Source organism: Phodopus roborovskii, unplaced genomic scaffold, assembly GCF_943737965.1.
Source record: "Phodopus roborovskii unplaced genomic scaffold, PHOROB, whole genome shotgun sequence".
NCBI classification, from domain to species: Eukaryota; Metazoa; Chordata; class Mammalia; order Rodentia; family Cricetidae; genus Phodopus; species Phodopus roborovskii.
Window position 1 is genome coordinate 34,058,351 of NW_026126409.1, and position 22,507 is coordinate 34,080,857.

Below are 22,507 nucleotides of genomic sequence, written 5' to 3' on the forward strand. Positions count from 1 at the left end.
GTGTGTACCTGAAATGTTTCTAAGAGACTGGGGAGGCTGCTCCAAGGTGAACTCTCCATGTTGTGCTATGCAAATGGGCCCAGGCCACTTGGCTTCTGCATTCCCTATTCAAGCTTGGCCATAATACACTCACTGTGGCTGTAGCCTTGCGCACTAGAAATCCTGGGCTTGTTTTCCTAATGTGGGTGGTGGAGGCTTGCTCCTTTGTCTTCTGTCTTGCTCCGCTCCCAGAACTGTCCTCAGAATAATGAGTAGAGCTTTTCCTTGTTTATATAAATGCAGATGAGCTTATTCTACATGGTGAGACTAGAAGGGTATGATGCTAAGAAGCCAGGGTGGTTGGGGTTAAGCTGCAGGGAAGTACAGGCAGCCTGAGGTCCACAGAAGCCTGGAGCAGTGTGACAACAACTCAAGTATGGACTAGTCACTTTTGGCACACCAACGGGTATTATTTTTGTGAACAGCATAAATGGTATCCTGGGCTTTTATATGCCTCTGAAGAATCTCTGTTGGCCCTGCCTGCTGGAAAAGGTGACAGGAGGTCACCTCCAGATATTAAAAGTACACGAGGTTGAGTGTTTATAAAGCATCTGCCCAGAGGTTTCGTAAGGTTTAAACTCATCCTGCTTTTATTACACATCAGCGCATGCTCATTTGGTTTATGAACTTAGACCCTGTCACTCTGCGGAGACAGTGTCTGCCTGATGTACACAAAGCCCAGGGTCCCATCCCTAGCACTGCATAAAACTAAGCATTGTGGCCCATGCTGTAGAGGTAGAGGCAAGAGGATCTGAAATTCAAAGTCACTCTCAGCCTTATCTGAGGTGGGGGGCACAGCCTGGGACACAATTTCAAACACATAAACAACTTAAAGCTATGGAGATTGAAGGGCAGCCAAAAGTCCAAATACTCTGTAGTATAGAATTCTACAGGTTTCCTTCCACATGTATGTAAGTGTTCACACACCTGTGTTAAAGGGTAATATCTCAGAAGGTTTAGCTAACTTAATTTTTTTTTAAACTATTGTAGTTGTAAGGTAGTAACGACCTGTTCCTATGGAGGCAGTGTTGATGTCCTCATCTTTGATGATGTCCTCTTCCCAGTGTGAGCTACAATGCATTCTTAAGGCATTATCCTAGGATGCCATAGAGAGGACTTGGGAACAGGACAGAGACAGACAGTGAGAGACAGAGGCCACAGACCTGGGGAGATATCCTATGCATTGTCCTCTATTGACACTTCTGAGTAACAGACTCAGGCATAAGTTACTTAACAGAAAGTCCAGTGTCACATTTCACACACATTACCATAGCCCATTGCTGGAACAGAAATACTGTAGTTACACAGCAGGAGTCTGGACTTGTTCCAGACATGGAGATAGATGACACATGGATGGATAGATATAATTGACAGATACACAATAGGTAGCTATAGATATGGATTAAAAGTTAAAGATGAACAGATGATAAATCAGTTTGAAATATTTCAACCTGATTTCATGTATGAGAGAACATGAGTGTGAGAGTGTAAATGTATGAGTGTGTGTGAGTGTGTGTGTGTTATGTGTGTGTGAGAGTGGGAGTATGTATGTATGTAAGCAAGAGGGCTACCTCAGGTGGTGGGTTTCAGGTGTGATCCTTCATCTTTGTTTGGGAGGGAGCAATAATCTTTTACTGGCTTGGACCTCACCAGTCAGCTCCTTCCCCCCCTTCCCCATCCCTCCAGGATCAATCTGTCCTGCCTTCCTACTGCTGGGATTATAAACACCTTCTGCCAGCTTGGTTTTGTTGTTTGTTTTGTAAACACAGGTTCTGGGGGGTGAACATGGATCCTTGAGGTTGCAAGCCAAGCACTTTACCAGCCCTCTTCCAACCATTTTCTGATGTTAAAACTGTATTTACTTTGAAGTCCCTTACTTTGCATATTTGGTTCTCTGTTGAGTTGTCATAACCACAACTTCTTTCTTCCTTAAAAAAAAAAAAAAAAAAAAAAAAAAAAGTAATTCTGGCAGACAGCTTCAACATATTCTCCCCAGCTGTCTGTTTCCAAGAATTTGAGGTCTGTTCATATGACACCATTCCCAGCATATCACAAAGCAATTCTTTTCTGACACATTCTTAAATTGAGACTTAGAGTAAACACAGGCCCTCTGCAAATGCTTGAAATGCAAACTAGCAAGCACACATGAGTCTTTATCTGCACTGATACTTGGCCCAGTTCCTTGCATGTAGTAGAAAGCAAACAATTAATCCTTGATGTGAATGTCGACTGCCAGTGTTTAACTGCACCTTTTGAGTTTGATTTTATGCCATCTTAAAAATAGTGTCGGAGGCTGAAAGTCTGAGTTTGGATAACCGAGTGGCCCTGGGAAGTGATTTAAATAGCGCTTCATAATATGCTGAGGTTCCAGCTCTTTCTGAATAACCTGCAGGTAGTATCCTCACTTCTCTGGCCTTGGGCAGTTCATCTACAACACAGGGTAATGATAGTGTCTGCCTCATAGGTAGGGCTTCATCAAAACCAAGGCAGAGTAGGTAGAGGACCCACCAGAGTGCCCAAACACCAAAGTTTTATTCTTGTTGGTTTAATCATCACCATCTCATGGGTTAGAGAAATGGTAACATGTCCCTTAGGCACTCTCATTTATGTAGTAGATACTTAACAACTGATAGCTTTCCTATAGTTAGTTGCCTTCCATTAGTTACTAGATGGGTTAATGTGGATTTCAGTAGAATGGGGGGAGGGGGCTTGCATAAGCATGAATGTTTCTGGCCCAGGAGGTTCTACTGCCCTCCTCAGCCCCAAATAAACACACAGACGCTACATTAATTATGAAACTGTTGGCTGGTGGCTTGGGCTTCTTATTGGCTAGCTCTGTCTTAACTATTAACCCATAACTACTAATCTATGTATTTCCACATGGTCTTGGCTTACTGGAGAATGCCTCATGCATCCTCTCTTCCCTGGCTTTACATGATGACTCCCTTCTTCCTACACTTCCCAGAATTCTCCTTGTCTCCTAGACTCACCTTATCTTCCTGCCTCATTGGCCGACAGTGTTACTCATTAACCAAAAGAGAAACATACACAGAATGATGTCCCCCATCAGGCTTGTTTCTCTTAATTTCTACTAGTAAGTTGATTTCATTAGATCTTGCCAGTTTTTGCTGCCATGTATGGGTGTATGGGTTTGTGGAGTAGGGTGGCCACATTTAGCAGGTTTCACAGTTTGATTTGTTTTGGTAGGATAAAATAAGGTTTTCACTTATCAGTATTCATGACCAGACAGACCTGTGTGACACTAGGGAGGGAGGCTAGTTCCCAACTTTCAGGGTTCTCATGAGTAAAAGGAAATATTAGCACCTTCATACTAATGTGGTTGTGGGGATTAAAATGTGCCTGGAGCCTTGTGATGGTTCAGACTGAAATGTTCAGGGTTGTCCTCTGCACTGAACCTGCGCTGTCTTCGACTTATGTGAAAAGCACAGGGCAATGTTCAGGGTGCCATATGGGTTAGCTATTAATAACTGCTCTCACTACAGACCTGCAGGGGTGGGTGTAGGTAGCACATGGAAGGGGAAATCTAGCTCGGAAGTCCTAAGGTCACAATAGGGCCAGAATCTGAATCTGATCTGTGTGGTTCCACAGCTCATGGTTTCTCAGGACATGGTCTCTTTCACAAAGCTGCCCCCAGAGTCCCACTCATGCATGTCTCTGCTGGGCGCTCATCTTCCCTTTTTCCTCTCAGGACATCACCTTCCTGTGAAGGCCTGGCTCCTGGTCCCTGCTTAGACTGGTTAGCATCCTTGTCTGCTCCTAAGACCCTCAAGTCTTCAGGGTTTTTCTGGCTACCCTCCTGTAAACTCCCTTGGTACTCAGTGTACAGAAATGGAGTGGAGGCATTCTCCAGAATCTCTAGTGTCCTTCATTTGTCCTCTAGTTTATAGCCCTCGGTACTTAGGAACCACTAAATAACTATCTTATAAACCACAGCTTATTCCCTGTCCGTGACTTGTAGAATCTGGGGGAAAGGACTTGCCATTGTTACCTAGTCACTGCCTCACATGTGTGGCACCACAGTCCCTATCTTTGGAAGGTGCCATCTCCTTTCTTTGTGCTCATATCAGTGATTTGAAGCACTCTAAAAGAGAGTAAGCTCAACCAAACTCAGGACGCTTCAGACCTCCACTAGGAGGAACAGAAACACACACACGCACACACTCACAACCACACACACACACACACACACACACACACACACACAGAATGAAAGTTTTAAACATTGAACTAGTACTCTTGAATCCTGGCCTTTTGCATTCTCTTTAATTCTCTTTAGGTCAGAAGTGTCAGTGTGGAAGAAAAGGACCTGAAATAGGCTGATGTGTTAGGATGCTCAGAGCTGCCCCAGCTGAGTTCACTGGGATACTCGTTCCAGCATTTAATGGTACTTTCGCTGTGACAACTGTTTTTAACTCCTACCTCCCTCCCCTCACTTCTTCCCACACCACCAGAGTTGTTGAATGGTTACAAGAAAGAAGGACCTTTGGATGAAGCATCTCCACTCAATGTTCTATAAGGGTCAGCTGTGCTTTTCCCCATCTTATGACACATGCTCAGCATCCAGCAGATTTGGCCATATCCTAACTCTCTGGGCAGCCTGATGTTTGGACCATGTAAGACTCATAGTAGAACTGGACATTTTAGATCCAGGCAATTGAACTGTAATCCTTTGAAATAATTTGTTTCCTGTTTTATGAGGTTTGCATAGAAGAGGGGGTGGAAATATTCAGAAATGTTTCCCAGGGCATTTCCTTCCTTCCGCCCCCAGTCTGCTAAAGATACAGCATGCTGATTATGGTGGCGGCCCAGTTACCTTTCAGTGTTAGCTTTTCTGTTCTTTTTTCTGTACCTGCTTAGCTCCCTTCCTGCCACTATTGTGCAAAGGGGGCTGGGTGCACAGAAGATGCTTGCTGATTCTGAGCTCTGCACAACTCACATATTCAAATGTCATGGGTCCAGGTCTCCTGAGGAGACTTCCAGTTCCTTTTCCCTTTGCCATTTTTGTTTTAGTCTTCTGAAATTAATTCGTTTTTGTTTATGTGTACAAGTGCTTTGCCTGTATTATGTATGTATGTATGTGTATCTGGTGCCTGAAGAGGTCAGAAGAGGGCATTTGATGGTCACCCAAGACTTCCAGACTGCCAACTGAAGTTGTATGTTTATGCTTCAGTCTCCCTTAAAGACATCTGCCCCACCTTCATGATGTTTTTATCGTGTATGGGTGTGTGTGTGTGCGCGCACACGCGCGTGCGTGCATGTGCGCGCCTGTTTGTGCATCTAGGTGGTATGTGTATGGAAGGTCAGAGATAACCACAGGGTGTCTGTCTCCCTCAATCCTTTCTAACAGAGATTCAGGTTGGAGGCTATTCCTTATCATCTCATTCTGCTACTCTTATCAGTCAGTTGAAATCCCTGCTTCTCTCACGGATTTCCATAAGCTCCTGTGCCCATGCCTAGACAACTCTTCATTGTAGTAAGAGCTGCAATGGCTCAGATTCTCTTTTCTTTCTACTCTTCCCATTCTGGGTCCTGTCTGCTCATGTGTAATGATGCTGGCCCTATCACTTTCCATTCCACAGAGGTCGGTTCCCACTGGTTTACTAAATGACCATGGACCATGTCGCCGCTCTCACATGCATCTGTGATTTCCCACTCCCCACTTCTGTCCCACTCTGCAAACAATGGATGGAATCTCCAAGAAATTGTTGCATTCTCTCCACCTACTTCACATGAGGGTCATGGCCATGAATGTGGCAGAGTAAGTCCTCAGCAATCCCAGTGTGGTTTGCTGTTCCCCAAGCAAGCACATTTTGCCTGCTGTCCCTCAGGACCCTACTGTCCCTCCTCATGCACCTATACAAGCCCAGCTTATTTCACCCCCTTTTCAAAGTTGCCTTCAACCTCTTCAACCTACCTTCTGAGAATGTCATTTTTATTGAGGGAACCTGGATAGTCATTCCTGAATCTTTTCATAGTTGTTAAGCAGCTCTAACTCTTGAATCTTAATGCAACCTCCCAAAGCCCACTAGTTTTTATTTGCTGTGCTAACACTCTCCAATGCTGGGTGTGTATTGTTCATTGTTGCTGTAGCAGTATTCACAATAGCTAGTCTGAACCTACAATTATGTGTAATTAGAAATAATTGGAATGACACATGAGCAGGGCACATTGCATGAAATGCTTTATTCACAGTTTATTATCTAATTACTACATGCTAAGTACACAAGTAACTTACAGTGACTTGTTTAGCTGGTCCCCAGCTATGTGTCTCAGGGATGCCACTTTTCTGAGTCTCAATAGCAGATTAGAATATAGAGCTTGTTACTCTGACAGTACTAAAAAGCAAGGATGATTACTTTGGCTCACAGTTTTTTAACTTTGAGCTCATCACTGTTTGGTTCCATCCCTTTGGTCCGTGGCACATCACAGCATGTCTAGTGATGCATCGTGGTAGCAGTACACAATGGGGCAAAGCCATTTTCCCCATGTCTAGGAAGCCATCAGAATGGCAGAAGAAAAGGGCAGAAGTTTCACTCTCCTCAGGCACTACCAATGACCAGAAAGGAGAGCTCCAGTAGACCTTGATGCTCAGGGATTCCGTTATTCCCTGTAAATCTCATGAGCTGGGAGCTAAGCCTATAATACATGGGTCTCTGTGGACACTCTGTATCTAAACTGTCTAAGAAGTAGGGAGCCAGGTGCCTGACTTTTCATCTCCTTCTCTTGCCAATGTTGTGTGTATTCAGTTTCGATTCACTTATATTTTGGAAATCCACACTGTGTACTGTGCAGAGATTTTTTTCCCCTGAGAGAATATGAAACAAATATGTCATTCTCCCTTTCCTTTCCAGCAGCCAGTATAATAACAGGAAGCTAGGAGTATCAGAGGCACAGAAAAACAAGGGGGCCAACTACTTCACGAGGAGAAAGTGGGGGAGATTCCTGAGAGGCTGTTGTAATTAGAAGCTTCCCGAGGGAGGAGAGATTTCCGTCCAGTTTAAAGGAGAGAGAGGTGATGGAGTGGGAGTGTACAACCCCCTCTGGCCTGGCATGGTGGAAGCAATAAGCCACCAGTAAGGTGGCTAGAGCAGGGCTGTGCTCGGGACCTGACACCTAGATGTTTTGTATGTGCTAAATTTAAAGTTGTGCTAATGCTGATGCTGTGGTGAGATAAAACAGGAGGCTGTCCACTGCATCAGAAAGCTATGTGGATCCCAGAGGAGTGAAGCATTTGGATATCTGAGCTGAGTGCTTGGATTAAAACCATGTATTTTGGCATCACAGGAGAATATCCGTTATAAAGACTGATGGGTCTGAGCTTTTATCAAAATAAAGCTATTAGGACAATTAGCTGATGTCACTGCTTAGATATCAATAATGTCTCTATTTTAGGAAGAAATTGGGGGCTTTTCAGAACTTCTTATCAGTCAACTAGATAAAAGCATCAGAGAAAAAAATAAACACAGAAAAGCACAAGAGAAAAATAAAAACAGAAATAGTAGGGTAAGGCCAAAGTAAAAGCTAGAAAGCGCAAGGGCCCTGAACACTTCTTCATAGGTGTATGTCCCTCACCTGGAGTCATATCATAGCAGAGAAAACAGGGTTTATTTTTCATACAAGTGCACGATAGCCCGAAGAGTCTAACCTTATACTTGGAAGTTATTGCTAGAAGAGATTTGGGGTATTGGCTAATGCTATGTGCTCTCATCCACGTTGTTTTATTTTTAGCCCACTTCTTTTTTTAAAAGCAAGCACCAGTCCCAGGCTTTTTCGGATGAATTGCTAAGAACCCCCCCCCCCCCCACCCAATGATCTTATTTCTGGAAACCCCAGCTCTGAGGCCAAAGAGAATTTCCCCTAATGAAAAAGAAATCATTTTAATTTTTGAAAACTCAATTAGCATTTATTATTTCCTTTTAGGATAAAGCTTTTCTTTCTGCCTCCCTCCCCAGCCCCCACACACACTCTATACCCTCCACCCACCAAACCCATTCTGATTATTTTTGCCATCTGAAAGGCCACATCAGGTTACTGGGGTATTTTACATCTGGAAGCAACAAAGCAGAAACCCATACCTGGAAGGCCCTAGGCCGGGCTCTGGACCTACCCTGACACCCCCACCTCTCTTGAAATTACAGTGTGAAGCAGAGTGAACGCTATGGGCAACTGACGCTGGTCAACTCCACGCCCGCTGACACAGGAGAATTCAGCTGCTGGGGACAGCTGTGCAGTGGCTACATCTGCAGACGAGACGAGTCCAGAGCAGGGTCTACCTATATCTTCTTCACAGGTACAAGTTTTGATACATGACAGAACTTCTTGACCTGCATGTTGCCTCCAAACTTCATTGTTCAGGCACAAGGCAAATACATGTATCATTTCCAGAGAAACGGGTTTTAGAGGGATGCAACTCCTTAAAGTCCCATTGCAGGTAGTGGCACAAGGAGTTGGACACCGAACGGTCTGATTCAGGGTCTATGCCTACACTGCCCAGAACAGCAGCCACTTGACACATGCAGCAGCTTAAATATAACTGTGCATTAAAATAAATTGGAAACTCGTGTGTTCAGTCACACTTGCCTCAGTTGTGACATGTGTAACTGAAATGTTCTTACAGTGGGCTGCATAAGAAGGGTTGTTTACATGGGCATGGAGTCCCATTGCATGGTGCCACTGTTGGCTGCTCATCACTGTACTGAGACCTGTGATCAGCTCCTTCTGGAATCTCCATAGCAACAAGGTAGTGTTGCTAAATGCCCACTCATCGTTGTTCTGGTGCATTCCGGGAGCTGAGACTTCAGAGCAGGGTTCCTGAAGGGTCTAATCCTGTAGTTTCTGTCTCATCTGATTCTGTGGGCCTCACTGGAGAACCCTTCCTTCCATATGATGCCAGGAATGCACTGCCAAGGAAAATCTGTGACTTTGTTGTGCACAGACCTCAGGGAGCTTCAACATTGGGGATGAGGTTCTTCAGCAAGGTTTAAAGGTCAGGGGCAATTTTAGAAAGCTTGCAAACTCTGTTTACTGATGTTATTATTATACAATGCATCTCAAGAGAGACAGAGCCCTTTTTAAGTATCTGGGTAGAGGCTCTCATGAGATTTGTCTAAGTCCCAAGTCAGTCTGCCTTGCAGGTCTGTACTGAAGTAATGCCTATGACCCAGTGATCTTACATCCTGACCATTAATCAATGCATTAGCAAATTCTCATATATTTTACCCAAGGAAAGGAACTGAAGCTGTTTTATTATGTTTGTTTTAGAAAAAATATGGATGTCAAGATTTAAATGGGCAAGATGATTCTTCTAGAGTTCTGGGACTTGTGGTAGCATATTAAGGAGTCAAACTATTTTTTTCCAACCCACAATCCACTGTTACCATGCCTTGAGCCCTTCCTAGGACAAAATAGTAGCAGGGTTAAGACTGTCAGAGAATCTCGAATGGGTGTTCATGGGAAGTCCTGTAAAATTTTCATACCTGTGTGGTCTATGTGTTATGCCATGTGGAAAAGTGTAAAAAAAGCAAACAAGTAAGATGGATAATAGTTGGCCATTCTATATGGGTTGATAGGGCTTAAAGTGCACTTTTGAGTTTTGTAGGTGGAGCCTCTTTAGTTCCTAAAGTACTCTTGTGAAACCAAAAGAAAGCTAAAACATGTCAGCATCAACTTTGAGCAAACTTAAGTCAGGACTGGGGGATTATAGTTCAGTGGATAGAGTGTTTGCCTAGAATGCACATAGGCCTGGGTTTTAGCCCAGCATAGTATATGACTGACTAGGTATGGTGGTACATGCCTTTTATTCTAACCCTCAAAAGGAAAATGTGGGAGGATCAGAAGTTCAGTATCATCCTTAGCTACATAGTGAGTTCAAGGACCAGCCTGGGCTTACACAAGAACCTGTCAAAAATTGGGGGCGGGGGTGTTGAGGGGAGGAAAAGAGAAGGTAATGAAGGGGAGGGAAACGGTACCATTTTGTTGTTTTCACTCAACACCTGCAAAATCCAGGTAGATTTTCAGTACAGAGTTTGGCATTTTGTCTTTTGAAGTGTGGGTGGCTTTGGAAAACCAATATGGGTTGCCACAGAAGCTGAAGTTCATGCTGCTGGCACAGAACTCCTTCGGAACATATGCTTCTCAGCTACCCACATGGAGAAGCATCTGCCATTCATTATGTTTGTATGTATCCTAGAGTTTGATGGCAAACACTGAAATTTCTTTTGGGGGGCTGCCTGTAGTTAATCTGTATAAAATTTGAGTAACTGCCATGTTTATTTCCTTTTATCCAGGAGGCAGGTCTGGAGTTCTGTCTCTCCTCAACACTGAAGTATAACATACATAAAGAAAAGAATTCAGAACCTAAGTAGATAGCTCAATAAACTGACCTCAAAGGAGCAGACATGTGTAATTGCCACCCAGGCAGATCAAGGGGAACACTCTACCACTGGGAGGGCTAAGTGGGAGGGCTTTCCCAATGGGAAATAGTCAGGCAATGATTTTCATGTGTGTGGAGACCACATTAGTAAGTATTTTACTAGATACTGAGTGTGCCATAATTTGCATTTTAATTTATAGGCTATTAGCTTTGACTTTTAAAAATATAAAACCCCATGTGTTTAGTTTTTTAAAGCAATATGTTACATGAGTAGATACAAGCATATTTGTAGGGGAATGTAACCTATAATTTTTAAAAGGAACCTCAACACATTTCTTCTTATAGATGGAAGCTACTGATGTGTATGTGTGTGTATGCATGCATATGCATACTCACACCCTCATACATTGTGTGCATGTTTACATATAATATTGTGTATTGAAGCTAGAGCTTTTCACATGTTAGGCAAGTTCTCTACCATTGAGCCACCCTACTTTGCAAATACTTTTAAAGCAATTAATGGATTTACCTATTCCAAAGCACATACGATTGTTTTTGCATTCTGAAGTTCCAAGTTTTTGCTGATTCTACTAGCTTTGCTAAGTGGGGTAGATCACTGACTCAGCAAAATCTTAAAATTATAACATTCTAACTGTTAACTTAAAAAAAATATTTTTTTGTAGTAGGTAGAGACTGAATGTAGACAAGTGCCCTACCGATAAAGCACAACCTCAGTCACGCAAAAGGTACCTTTAATATTATCTACTCTTTTTACAAATTAACACACTCAAGGCTATGCAGATTTTCTATGTCTAAACAGGTCAATTTACAAAGTAACAAAATTGCCCAGTCTGGTTAATAAAGAGCCTAGTAATGACACAGACTTTCCCACAGAGCCACCTCCATGTTCTTGAACCTAGTCTTTGGAACCAAAGAACTCCTGCCCCTGAAGACCCTTGGTGCTTCCAAGCATCCTACACCCAATCTAAAATTATCATACATAGAGAAAGCCAAGAGTAATTGCTTGCTTTAGAATGTTGCAAGGGAAATACAGGAAACAATTCAAGTGTTATGTGATTAATCCCAGAGAGTTCTCTCAGTAATTACTATAATATCCCTTTACAAAACAATCCAGAAAACAAAGGATTGAATGTGTCAAGCCAAATCAAACGAACAGCATACACATGTGCCCACAAAGCCCCACCCAAATCCTTTACTGTCCTAGGGACATTGTGAGTGAGGCACTTCTCACCTGTTTGCTTCCTATAAGGTGGAAGTCATCTAGGGTTTAAAGAATCTGACAGGGTGCATTGCAGAGGGCGTGTTGAATGTGTAGTATTGGGTGAAAGTCCCCAGCTGCATAGTAGCCAAGTAGAAGCCATCCCTGAGACCAACAGTTTCCCTCTGTCCCATTCCCAGCCCCCTCCTTTAGCCTTGGCATACATTCTGTCTTCTGTGTTGGGTGTGAGGACCCAAGAGGCACAGTAACATGGTTGTGTGCCTTTCTGAGGACCTCCACTCAACAGAAGCGTTTGGCTATGAGAAACTGGGTGTTCTTTCACAGGGTCTGAGTGTCGAGCCAAGCATCCATACGAGAGGCCTCACAACTGCTAACTACAGCTCCAGGGCACCCAACATTCCCTACTGGCTCCACAGACACTCATATGTAATACCCACATGCACCTACAGAAATGATAGTTTTTATTTTTAACTTATCAGTCTCCTTCCTTGCTTCAATGTGAGCCATGATTTTGATTTGAGCTGGAAAAAAAAAAAACAAAAAAAAACAAAAAACAAAAAGCAAAAACATTTGTGTGTCCTTTGAGAACATAAATAACTTTATTTAACTTTTTTTTTTCAATTTACCAACCACATTTCTCCCTCTCCCCATTCACTCCACCATCTCCATTCAGAAAAGGGCAGGACTCCCAAGGGCTTGTACAAAGCATGGTACATCAAATTGAGAAAGGACCATGCTCTTCCCCCTGTATCAAGGCTGGGTGAAGTACTCCAGCATGAGGAACAGGTTTTCAAAAGCCAGCTAAGCTCCAGGGACAGGTCTTAATCTCACTGCTAGGGAGGGGCCTTACAACAAACCCAAGTTTCACAACTGTCACACACATGCCTAGGTTGGTCCTATGCAGAGTCCATGAACTCAGGTCAGCTGTTTCTGTGGGTTCTCCACCATGACTTTGACCCCCACCCCTTGCTCATATAATTCCCTCCTCCCTCTCTGATTGGACTCCAGGAGCTTGGCTGTAGATTTTTGCATCTGCTTTCATCAGTTACTAGATAAAGGATAATCACCAATCTGATTGCAGTAGATGGCCAGTTCAGGCACCCAATCTACTATTGCTAGTCTGGGGTCATCTTTGTGGATCCCTGAAAGATTCCCTGTTTCCTGGCACCAGGTTTCTACCTAGTCCTGAAAAGGTCCCCTTATCAAGGTGTCTCTTTTCTTACTTTCCTGCTCTGTCCCGCCCCCAACCCACCTCCCCCACCTCTAGTTTATCTGGATATCTCTTCTATTTCCCCTTCCCAAGGAAATCCATGCATCCCCCTTGAGTCCTTCTTGTTATTTAGCCTCTAAGGTTGTGAATTGTAGGTTGGTTATCATATACTTTACTCTCAATATCCATTTATGAGTGAGTATATACCATGTTTGTATTTCTAGGTTTGGGTTACCTTACTCAGGATTTTTTTTTTTTCTAGTTACAACTATTTGTCTGCAAATTTCATGGTTTTTTTCAACCACTGAGTAATACTCGAATGTGTAAATGTACCATTTTCTTTATCCATGTTTCAGTTGAGGGACATTTAGGTTGTTTCCAGGTTCTGGTTATTACAAATAATGCTACTATGAACATAGTTGAGCAAGTGTCCTTGTGGTATGATTGAGCATCCTTTGGGTATATGCCCAAGATTGGTATAGCTGGGTCTTGAGGTAGACTAATATCTCTATTTTCTGAGAAGCCTCCATACTGATTTCCAAAGTGACAGTACAAGTTTGCACTCCCACCAGCCTGGAGAAGTGTTTCTCTTACTCTACATCCTTTTCAACATAAGCGGTCAGTGTTTTTGATCTTAGTCATTCTGACAGGTCTAAGATGGTATCTTAGAGTTGTTTTGATTTGTATTTCCCTGATGACGAAGGATGGTGAACAATTCTTTTTGCTCATTTGAGATTCTTCTGGAGAATTCTGTTGAGATCCTTACCCCATTTTTTTCCCACTTAGTGAAGGAAGGGTTTATTTGGTTGGGACTCATGGTTCCAGAGAAACAAGAGTCCATCACCATCATGGCAGGCTACTGACATGATGACTAGAGAGAGCTAGAAGCTGAGATCTGAAGGTTTACTTCTCAGACTCAAAACAGGGAGCAGAGAGAGCTAATTTGAAATGGCTTAAGTCTTTTGAAACCTCAAAGCCTGCACCCTGTGACTTATTTCCTCCAATAAGGCCACATGTCCCAATCCTCCCTAAACAGCAACCAACTGTGAACTAAGAATTCAAACACCTGAGACTTGTGGGAGACATCCCATTCAAATCAGCACAAAGGGAAATAGGACATCAAGTCAGATGAGATCCTGACGGATTAGAGAGTCCCCAAAACCTGTGACACTTAATGACTGGTTACATAATTGAGAAATGAGTTAAGTGATTAATCAATTTCTTCTGATCAATCAATCACCTTAATACGGGGAACCCACAACTGGATTGCCGGCAGGAAGTACCTGTGTAAGCAGTCATTCTTAGCTTCCAGTTCAATGAAAGTTTGTTGGGGGCACGGGCATGCATGTGCCCCTTCAAACAGAATTCCTTATCAACAAAACTTCTAAATTACCAGAGCCCAAATGTTTCATTTTTGTGCTGGTTTTAAGAATCTTTGAGGCAACCTCACTCATTGCTTTTGAGTCATTAAGCCTGTGTCTCTCTGCAGAGAAAGGAGAGCTGTTTGTACCTTCTCCCAGTTACTTTGATGTTGTCTACCTGAACCCAGACAGACAGGCTGTGGTTCCTTGTAGAGTAACAGTGCTGTCAGCCAAAGTCACCCTCCACAGAGAGTTTCCTGCCAAAGAAATCCCTGTCAATGGAACAGACATAATTTATGACATGAAGAGAGGCTTCGTATACCTTCAGCCTCATGCTGATCACCAGGGTGTCGTGTACTGCAAAGCTGAAGCTGGGGACACGTCTCAGATCTCCGTCAAGTATCAGCTGCTCTATGTAGAAGGTAAGTCAGTGTGCCTGCTTCCCTCAACCGTGATCGGGACTGCCTGCAGGTTGCAAGGGAAATATAAACACATGGAATGGTATTCTACAGGTTTCTCTATAGTATTTCTATAGCATCCCCTTTATCCCCCCACCCCAAACCCTTCCCTCATTCTACCTCTGTGTCTGATCAGCAAGTCTTGTGTCCCCAGTCTCCCTTAGGACTTAGAGTTTCTGCCTTAACCAAATATCTCCTATCATCATCATCCACTTCCCACCTTGAGGATGGCACCCTGGTCGTGCCCAATCTCACTCCCGCCCTTTGTTTTGTCTCCCTCTGCTAGAGACCTCTGCTGTTTTGTTTGTGCTGGCTCTGGTTTCATTATCTTCCTCATTTCCTTTCCGGTCACACTCTGCCATTAACAGTTGTCATTTTCAGGGTGACTTTAGTGTCTACCTGAAGCCATTGGCCTGTTCCCTAGACACCTCCATTTCACCCTCATATCAGTCAGAACTTGAACATGTAGACAACCACAACTGGTTGGATATAGGGATTATAAGGTCCCATCCCTAGCTCCCCCAGTTCCCAACACAGCCCACCACTCACATCTGTTCCAAGGCTTTTCTGGTAGCACAGGGAGAGGCTAATGAGCAGATTTTTCTACACAACCATATAACACTGTCCTTCCATGACTTCCCGGGGAGTGCTTCACTCTGTCCCTGAAATCAAGGAAAGCGATTTTCTTGCACTGTTCAGTATAAGTTTTATGTCTCCTGAGAATGTGTACACTGATGAAGGTTGGGGTGCCCAGTACTAAAGCTCTATCTCAAAGTTAGCTGCTTTCAGAAATTGGAATTAAGGTTGGCAAATTCCTTCCATTCTCTACTGAGGGACCTATGCAGTAGGTCAGGGTTTCTAATATTCTGTTTCTAAAGAAATAATCACCCTGCTTTGACACCCCCAACCCTGCACTGAGGCTATCTTTTTCCAGACTCATTATTACCTCCCCTCAATGCCAGTTTCATTAGCTGATCCCTCTGTACATTATAAAAAACAAACTATTCCAGGCTCCCATGTCATCACACCAAACAGATAATGCCTATCATCCTACTAGACTCTACTCTCTTCCATGAAAGCCTTTGGACTGTGGCCCCACTTTTCAAATTTTGATAACTTTCACTGGCATGCAACTTTTTTATGTATGGATGTTTTGCCTGCATGTATGCCAGTGTGTGCAGTTCCCAAAGAGGCCACCAGGTGGCACTAGATTCCCTTGGGACTGGAGTTATAAGACCACATGGGTGGTGGGAATCGAAGCTGGCATTCTCCAGAAAAGTAGCCAGTGCTTTTTTTCAAAACAGGTTTTTTCTGTATAGCTGTAGCTGTCCTGGAACTCACTTTGTAGACCATATTGGCCCCACACTCTGAGACCTGCCTGCCTCTGCCTCCTGAGTGCTGGGATTAAATGTTGAATAAAGATCATGTGTCCAAGCATTGTCCAGAGGACCCTGAACACCCAGTCTATGCCCACACCCCCTACAGGTGTAGTTCACCTGTCTTCCACCTCAGGGAAAGCCGCTCATTCACCTAGTGTAAATGGCCACAACAGAAGTCCCTTTAGACTTTATTACATCATTTTCAGATCTTACTGTTTTTATCCCTGATCCAATGACTCACACTATCACCACCTCTGGGCTACTAATAACGGTAGTCTCCTCTCATATGCCTACCTTATTTTCCAGTCCATTTTTTGCAGGGTTGCTGACTGCAGTTTCAATCAACACATGGCTGGCTTCACAGCTCTGGCCCACCTCATCACCTGCTCAGGAATCCTTCTTATGTCTTTTAAGCTCAGTGCTGAGACTTCAACTGTGCCTGATCCTCAGTCCATGCTAGCTTGCAGTTTACTCTGGGATTCTCCGTCAAATGAAGCCATTACAATAGTCCACTTGCTAACAGCTCTGTCCACTATCTGCCTGGCTTGATCCTGTAGTTCTAGCTCCTAGCACATCTTCTTGCTCAAGGCTACCATCAGAATTAACCATTGAGTGGCCTAGCCACAAAGGAAAAGTTTTGAAGATGTCACGACCTAAGGGTCCTGCAAACATTTTTCTCATTTGGGATATTTGGACTTCTTCTGAGGATGGGCGGCACATATTTGTTCATCTCTCCCCAGCCCGGCTGCCTTCACTTATTCTTTCCCTAGATAGTTTCCATCTCACCACATCTATAAAAAACAAGTGTTATGTATATGCAGTGTTCTGCCTACACGCCAGAAGAGGGAACTAGTTCTCATTACAGATGGCTGTGAGCCACTGTGTGGTTGCTGAGAATTGAACTCAGTACCTTTGGAGGAACAGTCAGTGTCTTAACCTCTGAGCCATCTCTCCACCCCTTACCACCCCCCACACACCTGGTCAACTTGTTAACTCTTTCTCCAGCCACCAAATATGAAGGTGGGGAGCTTGGATTCTGGATGGCTACCCCTTCTGGACTACCAACATAGAGAGGCCTAGAGGCAGCTTCTGAAGCAATCAAAGGGGTGTATGCTAGTGTTAGCCTCATGAAGCCATAGAAAAGGCAGGTTTCCTCTCCCCAAAGAGAACATATGTATGTCTTTAACATCAGAACTATGGATCTCATTATTCTTCCCACTTGCCCCCAGTTCCCAGCGGCCCTCCGTCAACCACCATCTTGGCCTCCTCTAACAAAGTGAATGGCGGGGATGACATCAGTGTGCTCTGTACTGTCCTAGGGGAGCCTGATGTGGAGGTAGAATTCAGGTGGATCTTCCCTGGACAGAAGGTGAGTGCCACATCTAGCCATAGCCATTACCATTACTTTTCACCACTTAGAGACACCAGACTTTCAAATGCAAGGGTTAGGACTGGGTGGGAGTCAGCGAATGTTTGTCTAAGGTGTTTCAGTCTACTTCAAAATATACTGTCTTCCAGAAAAAGAAAACCAAAGTAGATGGCTCTATGAGGTAATTCACTCAAGATGCCTTTATATGTGTGATTTTCCACCACTCCTTAGAGATAGTGATGAAAGGGGCAGAGTACTTACTTCTGAACTTCAGTCTTCACTCTCAACTTCCAGGTCTGTCACAGGCTAATCTCTTACCTCCTCCAGGAATCCTTCATGATGCACAGTGCTTCCAAGTCATGGGTGGGAGAAAGGGAGGCGACATGTGTCCTCATACAAGGCCTAGGAAAAGCTTTGAGAGGACATTCTCCCAGTAGGCACATAAGCACAGACCCTGTTCACAAGGTGTGGTGAGGCCCACATCATTAGAAATAAGTTCTATAAAAGAAAGTATGGTGTCTTTGGCCTTTGTGCATGCTCTGATCACCGAAATATGCCCCAGAGAGGGCATATCCCAAGCTATACTGGATAGCCAGAGCTCAGGGCTAAGCTGGTGTTGGATGAAAAATTATGACCCCCCCCAAAGAGCATTACTTCCCAGCATCCTGATGCTGTTTGTTGTCTTTTAAATACATTTTCAGACTTAGCATTCTTGCTTTTCAGTAGAATGACCTTTTACATTGCTGTCATTTTATTAGGGGAAAACATATTCAGTTAACAATATTATAATTACCTTTACTGAGTGATTTTAGAGAACACTGGTCTGCTCACCATAATTGCCTGAAACAGACCTTAAAGGTGACTCTCTTCTAGAATAAGTGCTCACACTGTGTACAGGATTATCTTACCCTTCCTTGGTACAGTTTGCCTCCCTTAGTATTCTCAAGGAACATTAGCCTAATTACATCCCTGCCTCTCCCAAATCAGAGCCACAGGAAGCTCTACTTCACTCACACAGCCAGTGTTCTGAGCATTGGACCTTAATTCCATGAACAAGAACCACTTGGCAGTGAAAGTTGGCAACATGAGGATGATACAATGGAAAAAATTCCGCCTATGTATTTATGCTTAAGACAAGCTTCCCTTAGAGATCCAAGATAATCCATTTCACATCTATAAAGAGCAGAAAGAAATCACAAAATGGCATCCTGAAATTCAAGACACCCCACTTGGAAAAAAAAATGCAGCCTATAAGCTCACCATACAAACTAGTCTTCAGTGAGCATGAGCTTTGTATTCAAGAATGGGCTGGGTTTGTAGCTTGTCACTCTGGCTTCAGTCTGTGTGCCATCTTTAAATAGGACGAAAGGCCTGTGACCATTCAAGACACCTGGAGACTGATCAACAGAGGCCTGGGGCACACCACAAGAATCTCCCAGAGTGTCATTACCATCGAAGACTTTGAGACCATTGATGCAGGATATTATATATGCACGGCCCAGAATCTCCAAGGACAGACTACAGTGGCCACCACTGTTGAGTTTTCCTGACTTGGAAAATGAAGTACAGTGAACTGATGGGCAGCCATCTGTATACACAACATCAAGGTGCTTTCCCCCCCCCCCCACTTTTTTTTTTTTAAGTACCTGTAGGTCAGACAGACATCCAAATGAAAAGGAAGTGTTGCCTTTTCTAACAGAAAGTATATTTTAATTACTTAGAGTTATGTCTCTTTTTCTTTTGGTTTTTCAAGACAGGGTTTCTTTGTAGCTTTGGAGGTTGTCCTGACACTTGCTCTCGAACTCACAGAGATCTGCCTGCCTCCCAAGTGCTGGGATTAAAGGTGTGCACCACCAATGCCTGGCTAAGCCATGTTTCTAATTTTTATACCTAGAAAACATGTCAACAACTTTGTATAATCATTTCTATTAAATAAGCAAGATTTTATAAAATAAAAAAGAGCCATTTGTTGTCTCATTTAGTTTGTGCACCCAGAAGGATGTGACAACGATCTTTATATTACTCCCTCGTGTTCAACTGCTTACTCACAAGCAACAACTCAAGATTTCAATGTGTGTTAATTTATAAAGGTATCAAAAATCACATTTTTATTACATTGCCACACTGAAGGTACTAATTTTAAATTTCTCAAACAATGTAACCTTTAAATTTAACCTTTAACATAACATAGATGAACACATTAAGGAAAATTCAACTTTGGCTAGACCTGTCTTCAAAAGTACTTACACAATCACAGATGTTCCAGTTTTCTTAAGCCATACAGTAGAAATTGTTTAAACTAGCCAAAATTCAGTGTCTGAATTTTGAAAAGCTTAACCTTAAACTCAAGCTGTGTGAGCCAATTTCATCCCACAATGAAAATGTGGTTTGGGTTGGGAGTCCAGTCCAATAGCATAGGACCCTGTCTTCATTAATGAGTGTGGAGAAGGGTGAGAAGGGTGTATATAACACAACCCAGTGCTTTGAAGAGTAAAGTATGTCAGAGGTTGCCATTCTATTGAACATTTCATCATTATTTATTTGATCAAAGTAAAATACACCTTCCATCACTATAAACTACAGTTGTTCACACACCCACATTTTTTTTTTAAAGATGTGTCAACAGTTTTGTACACAAAACGTTTGGTTTAAAAAAAAAAAAAAAACCCTTTAAAAGCTCTCTATTTTGTTTCTTCTCTCGTCTTCTAGTCCCTAAAGGCATTTTAATTGCTGTAAGATTGACTTCCCAGTCACCGAAATGGTATGGATGGTGGCAGGGAATCAAATGAATTTTTACCATAACTAGAACAAAAGCGACAACCCCAACTTTGGCTAACTAATGTCATTGGAAACGGCTTGGGAGCAGAGATATTCCGGGAGGTGGCAGTGAAGCTACATTCTATTTATCAGAAGCAAACATGGAAAGCTACATATATCATAAACTATTGGCGATTAGACTTCACCCAACATAACCACTAATTAAAAGCATGCGTCATGAATATCAATTAGCTACGCAGTGTGCAGGCCCATGATGACTCAAATATCCACATCTAGTATCCTGAATCTCCTAACTATAGGGGGTTATTAGACCAGCCATTGAACATGGATTAGTAAATACTGACTGACATCACAATGTTGACAGGTATGGGGAAGTGGGGGTGGAATGGGGATGAATGGAAGCCACAGTTATCCTCCTACCTTTTACAAAGCCTTGGGGAGATGGAGTTGCATAAACTACATTTCTCACTCTTTGGCTGACCTTTGTTACATGTCAATGACAGGAAGGATGCTCAAAGGGCCCTAAATCAGCATCACTGCCCAGACTCTTGTCCTATTGGACACCAACTGTTGGTTAACAAGGTGCTGCTGGCCATTAGTACATGCTGAAGGCCATCTTTACTGATTTCCCTTTGGGTTGCCAAAACCTCTACTCCCCGACCCCCAGATCCAGATGTTAGCTTATTAGTCCAGCACCTCCAAGACAAGCTGGCTCCAGAACAGCACTTTGTAATGAGGAAAGAGGTAGAAGGTTTGCTTCCGTGGTTCTATATATGGAGGTGGGGAGAGGCAGAAGGAGATAATGGGGAGAGAAGATGAAGGTTGACCTCTGAAGACTGCTTTGATTCAAGGTAAAAAGAGAGAAGTACCAATGGTTGCTTCTCTCTTGTTAGTCTTTATACAGATTTGTGTTTGGAAAAATTAGCTCGTGTAGCCTGAGTAAAATGGATCAGAGTGTAGCAATTAGGTTCATAAAAATCTACAGGAAAGGAAAGGAAAAAAGTCAAACTTGGTATCAACTGACAAAACTGAACCCTGAAAAGCTAACAGAAATGTACAGACATCAACAAATCAACGGGTTTTTCCTGTCACATCCTATCCCTGCTGTGTCACACAGTGCTGCGAGGAGTCGGTAGTAATTCAAGCCACTATTACTGCTTTCTCTTCTATGGTTTTTGTTGACTCGTGTACACTGATTATAACTCAACTAATACAGAACCAGCTATATTCGGCTGTTGACTTTTTAATACACAGCAGAGAGGGCTGTGACAGTCACATGACATACCAGTACACCCATTTCATTCACACACACACCCCTGCCCACAGTCAGACTGAAATAAAAAAGAAAAATCACAAGAAGGTGTCTCTGGTGAAGAATATTATAAAGGATATAAATCTTTATCTTAATAGGGCCCTGAGAGTTTCCCCTTATGCTTAGGTGAAGGAAGGCAAAAGAACAAGGTTCCCTCGTTCCTTAAGTGCTCTGTGCAACTATGTCCACATCAATTCCAAAATCTAACTTTGGAGGAGGCTTCTGGATCAAGTCTACAGCCTTCCCCCGGAGCGCCTGACTCGAAAGTAGCCGATAAGGTGGTGGCTGCTTTCCAGTTATCCTGTGGAAATTCCAGAAAGCTAATTCAGCTCTTGTTCCCACGAGAGGGTCAGTCCTGCAGAAGCACACCTCAGTGCCTTCAGAGACTCTCCCCCGTTCTGAAAGTGTCATCTGGGTGAGATGCTGGGGCTGGAGAAGGAACCGGAATTCCTGGGAGACTGGAAAGGGATTGCTGAGGATGTAGGAGATCTCTTGGGGCTGCATAGGTCCCCGTTGTGCAGCTTCCAGAGCAGCTCCTCGTTCTCCATGGACAGTCTCTTGTTGACCTTTGATTCCTTCTCCAAGGACTCCTGCAATGCTGCCTGCTCTGTGGAAAGTTGCCTTGAAAAGAAAACCCAAAGACCATGTGGAATCCAAGTCAAAAACTTACTCTTCCTGTTTAAATATGGCGATGCAAGAAATGTAACTCTGACAAAATAAACAGGATCTTGCCTGGGGTCATACCTTAAAAAAAAAAAAAAAAAATCTAAGAGACCCAAATAGCTGGGTGGTAGAGGGCCAGCCTAACATGTGTGGGGCCCTTGGCTCAGGTCTGTGCACTACAAAAAGGAAAACAAAACTCCCAAATACCAAAAGCGTAAAGCTTGACCCAAATAAATAATCCTATTAGCAACAATGGACAGTCCTAGCTTTTTGAACAGTTTCCCAATAGGCAGTAGGGCAGTTGC

At 43.2% G+C, this 22,507-nt stretch overlaps 2 protein-coding genes across 2 annotated transcripts in view; one reads left to right on the forward strand and one right to left on the reverse strand.

Annotated features, from left to right (window-relative positions):
* Positions 1 to 19,082, forward strand: part of Pdgfrl (platelet derived growth factor receptor like) — a 45,414-nt gene extending 26,332 nt beyond the window's left edge. Inside the window, exons 3-6 of the mRNA XM_051182312.1 lie at positions 8,199 to 8,350; positions 14,372 to 14,665; positions 17,310 to 17,449; positions 18,811 to 19,082. Of these exons, the coding sequence (XP_051038269.1) occupies positions 8,199 to 8,350; positions 14,372 to 14,665; positions 17,310 to 17,449; positions 18,811 to 18,999 (775 nt within the window). The 3' untranslated portion in view covers positions 19,000 to 19,082. The remainder of the gene's footprint in view (positions 1 to 8,198; positions 8,351 to 14,371; positions 14,666 to 17,309; positions 17,450 to 18,810) is intronic.
* Positions 19,083 to 19,962: 880 nt separating this feature from the next.
* The window catches only part of Mtus1 (microtubule associated scaffold protein 1), an 88,230-nt gene continuing 85,685 nt past the window's right edge, over positions 19,963 to 22,507 (reverse strand). The window contains exon 13 of the mRNA XM_051182315.1: positions 19,963 to 22,160. Within this exon, the coding sequence (XP_051038272.1) occupies positions 21,947 to 22,160 (214 nt within the window). The 3' untranslated portion in view covers positions 19,963 to 21,946. The remainder of the gene's footprint in view (positions 22,161 to 22,507) is intronic.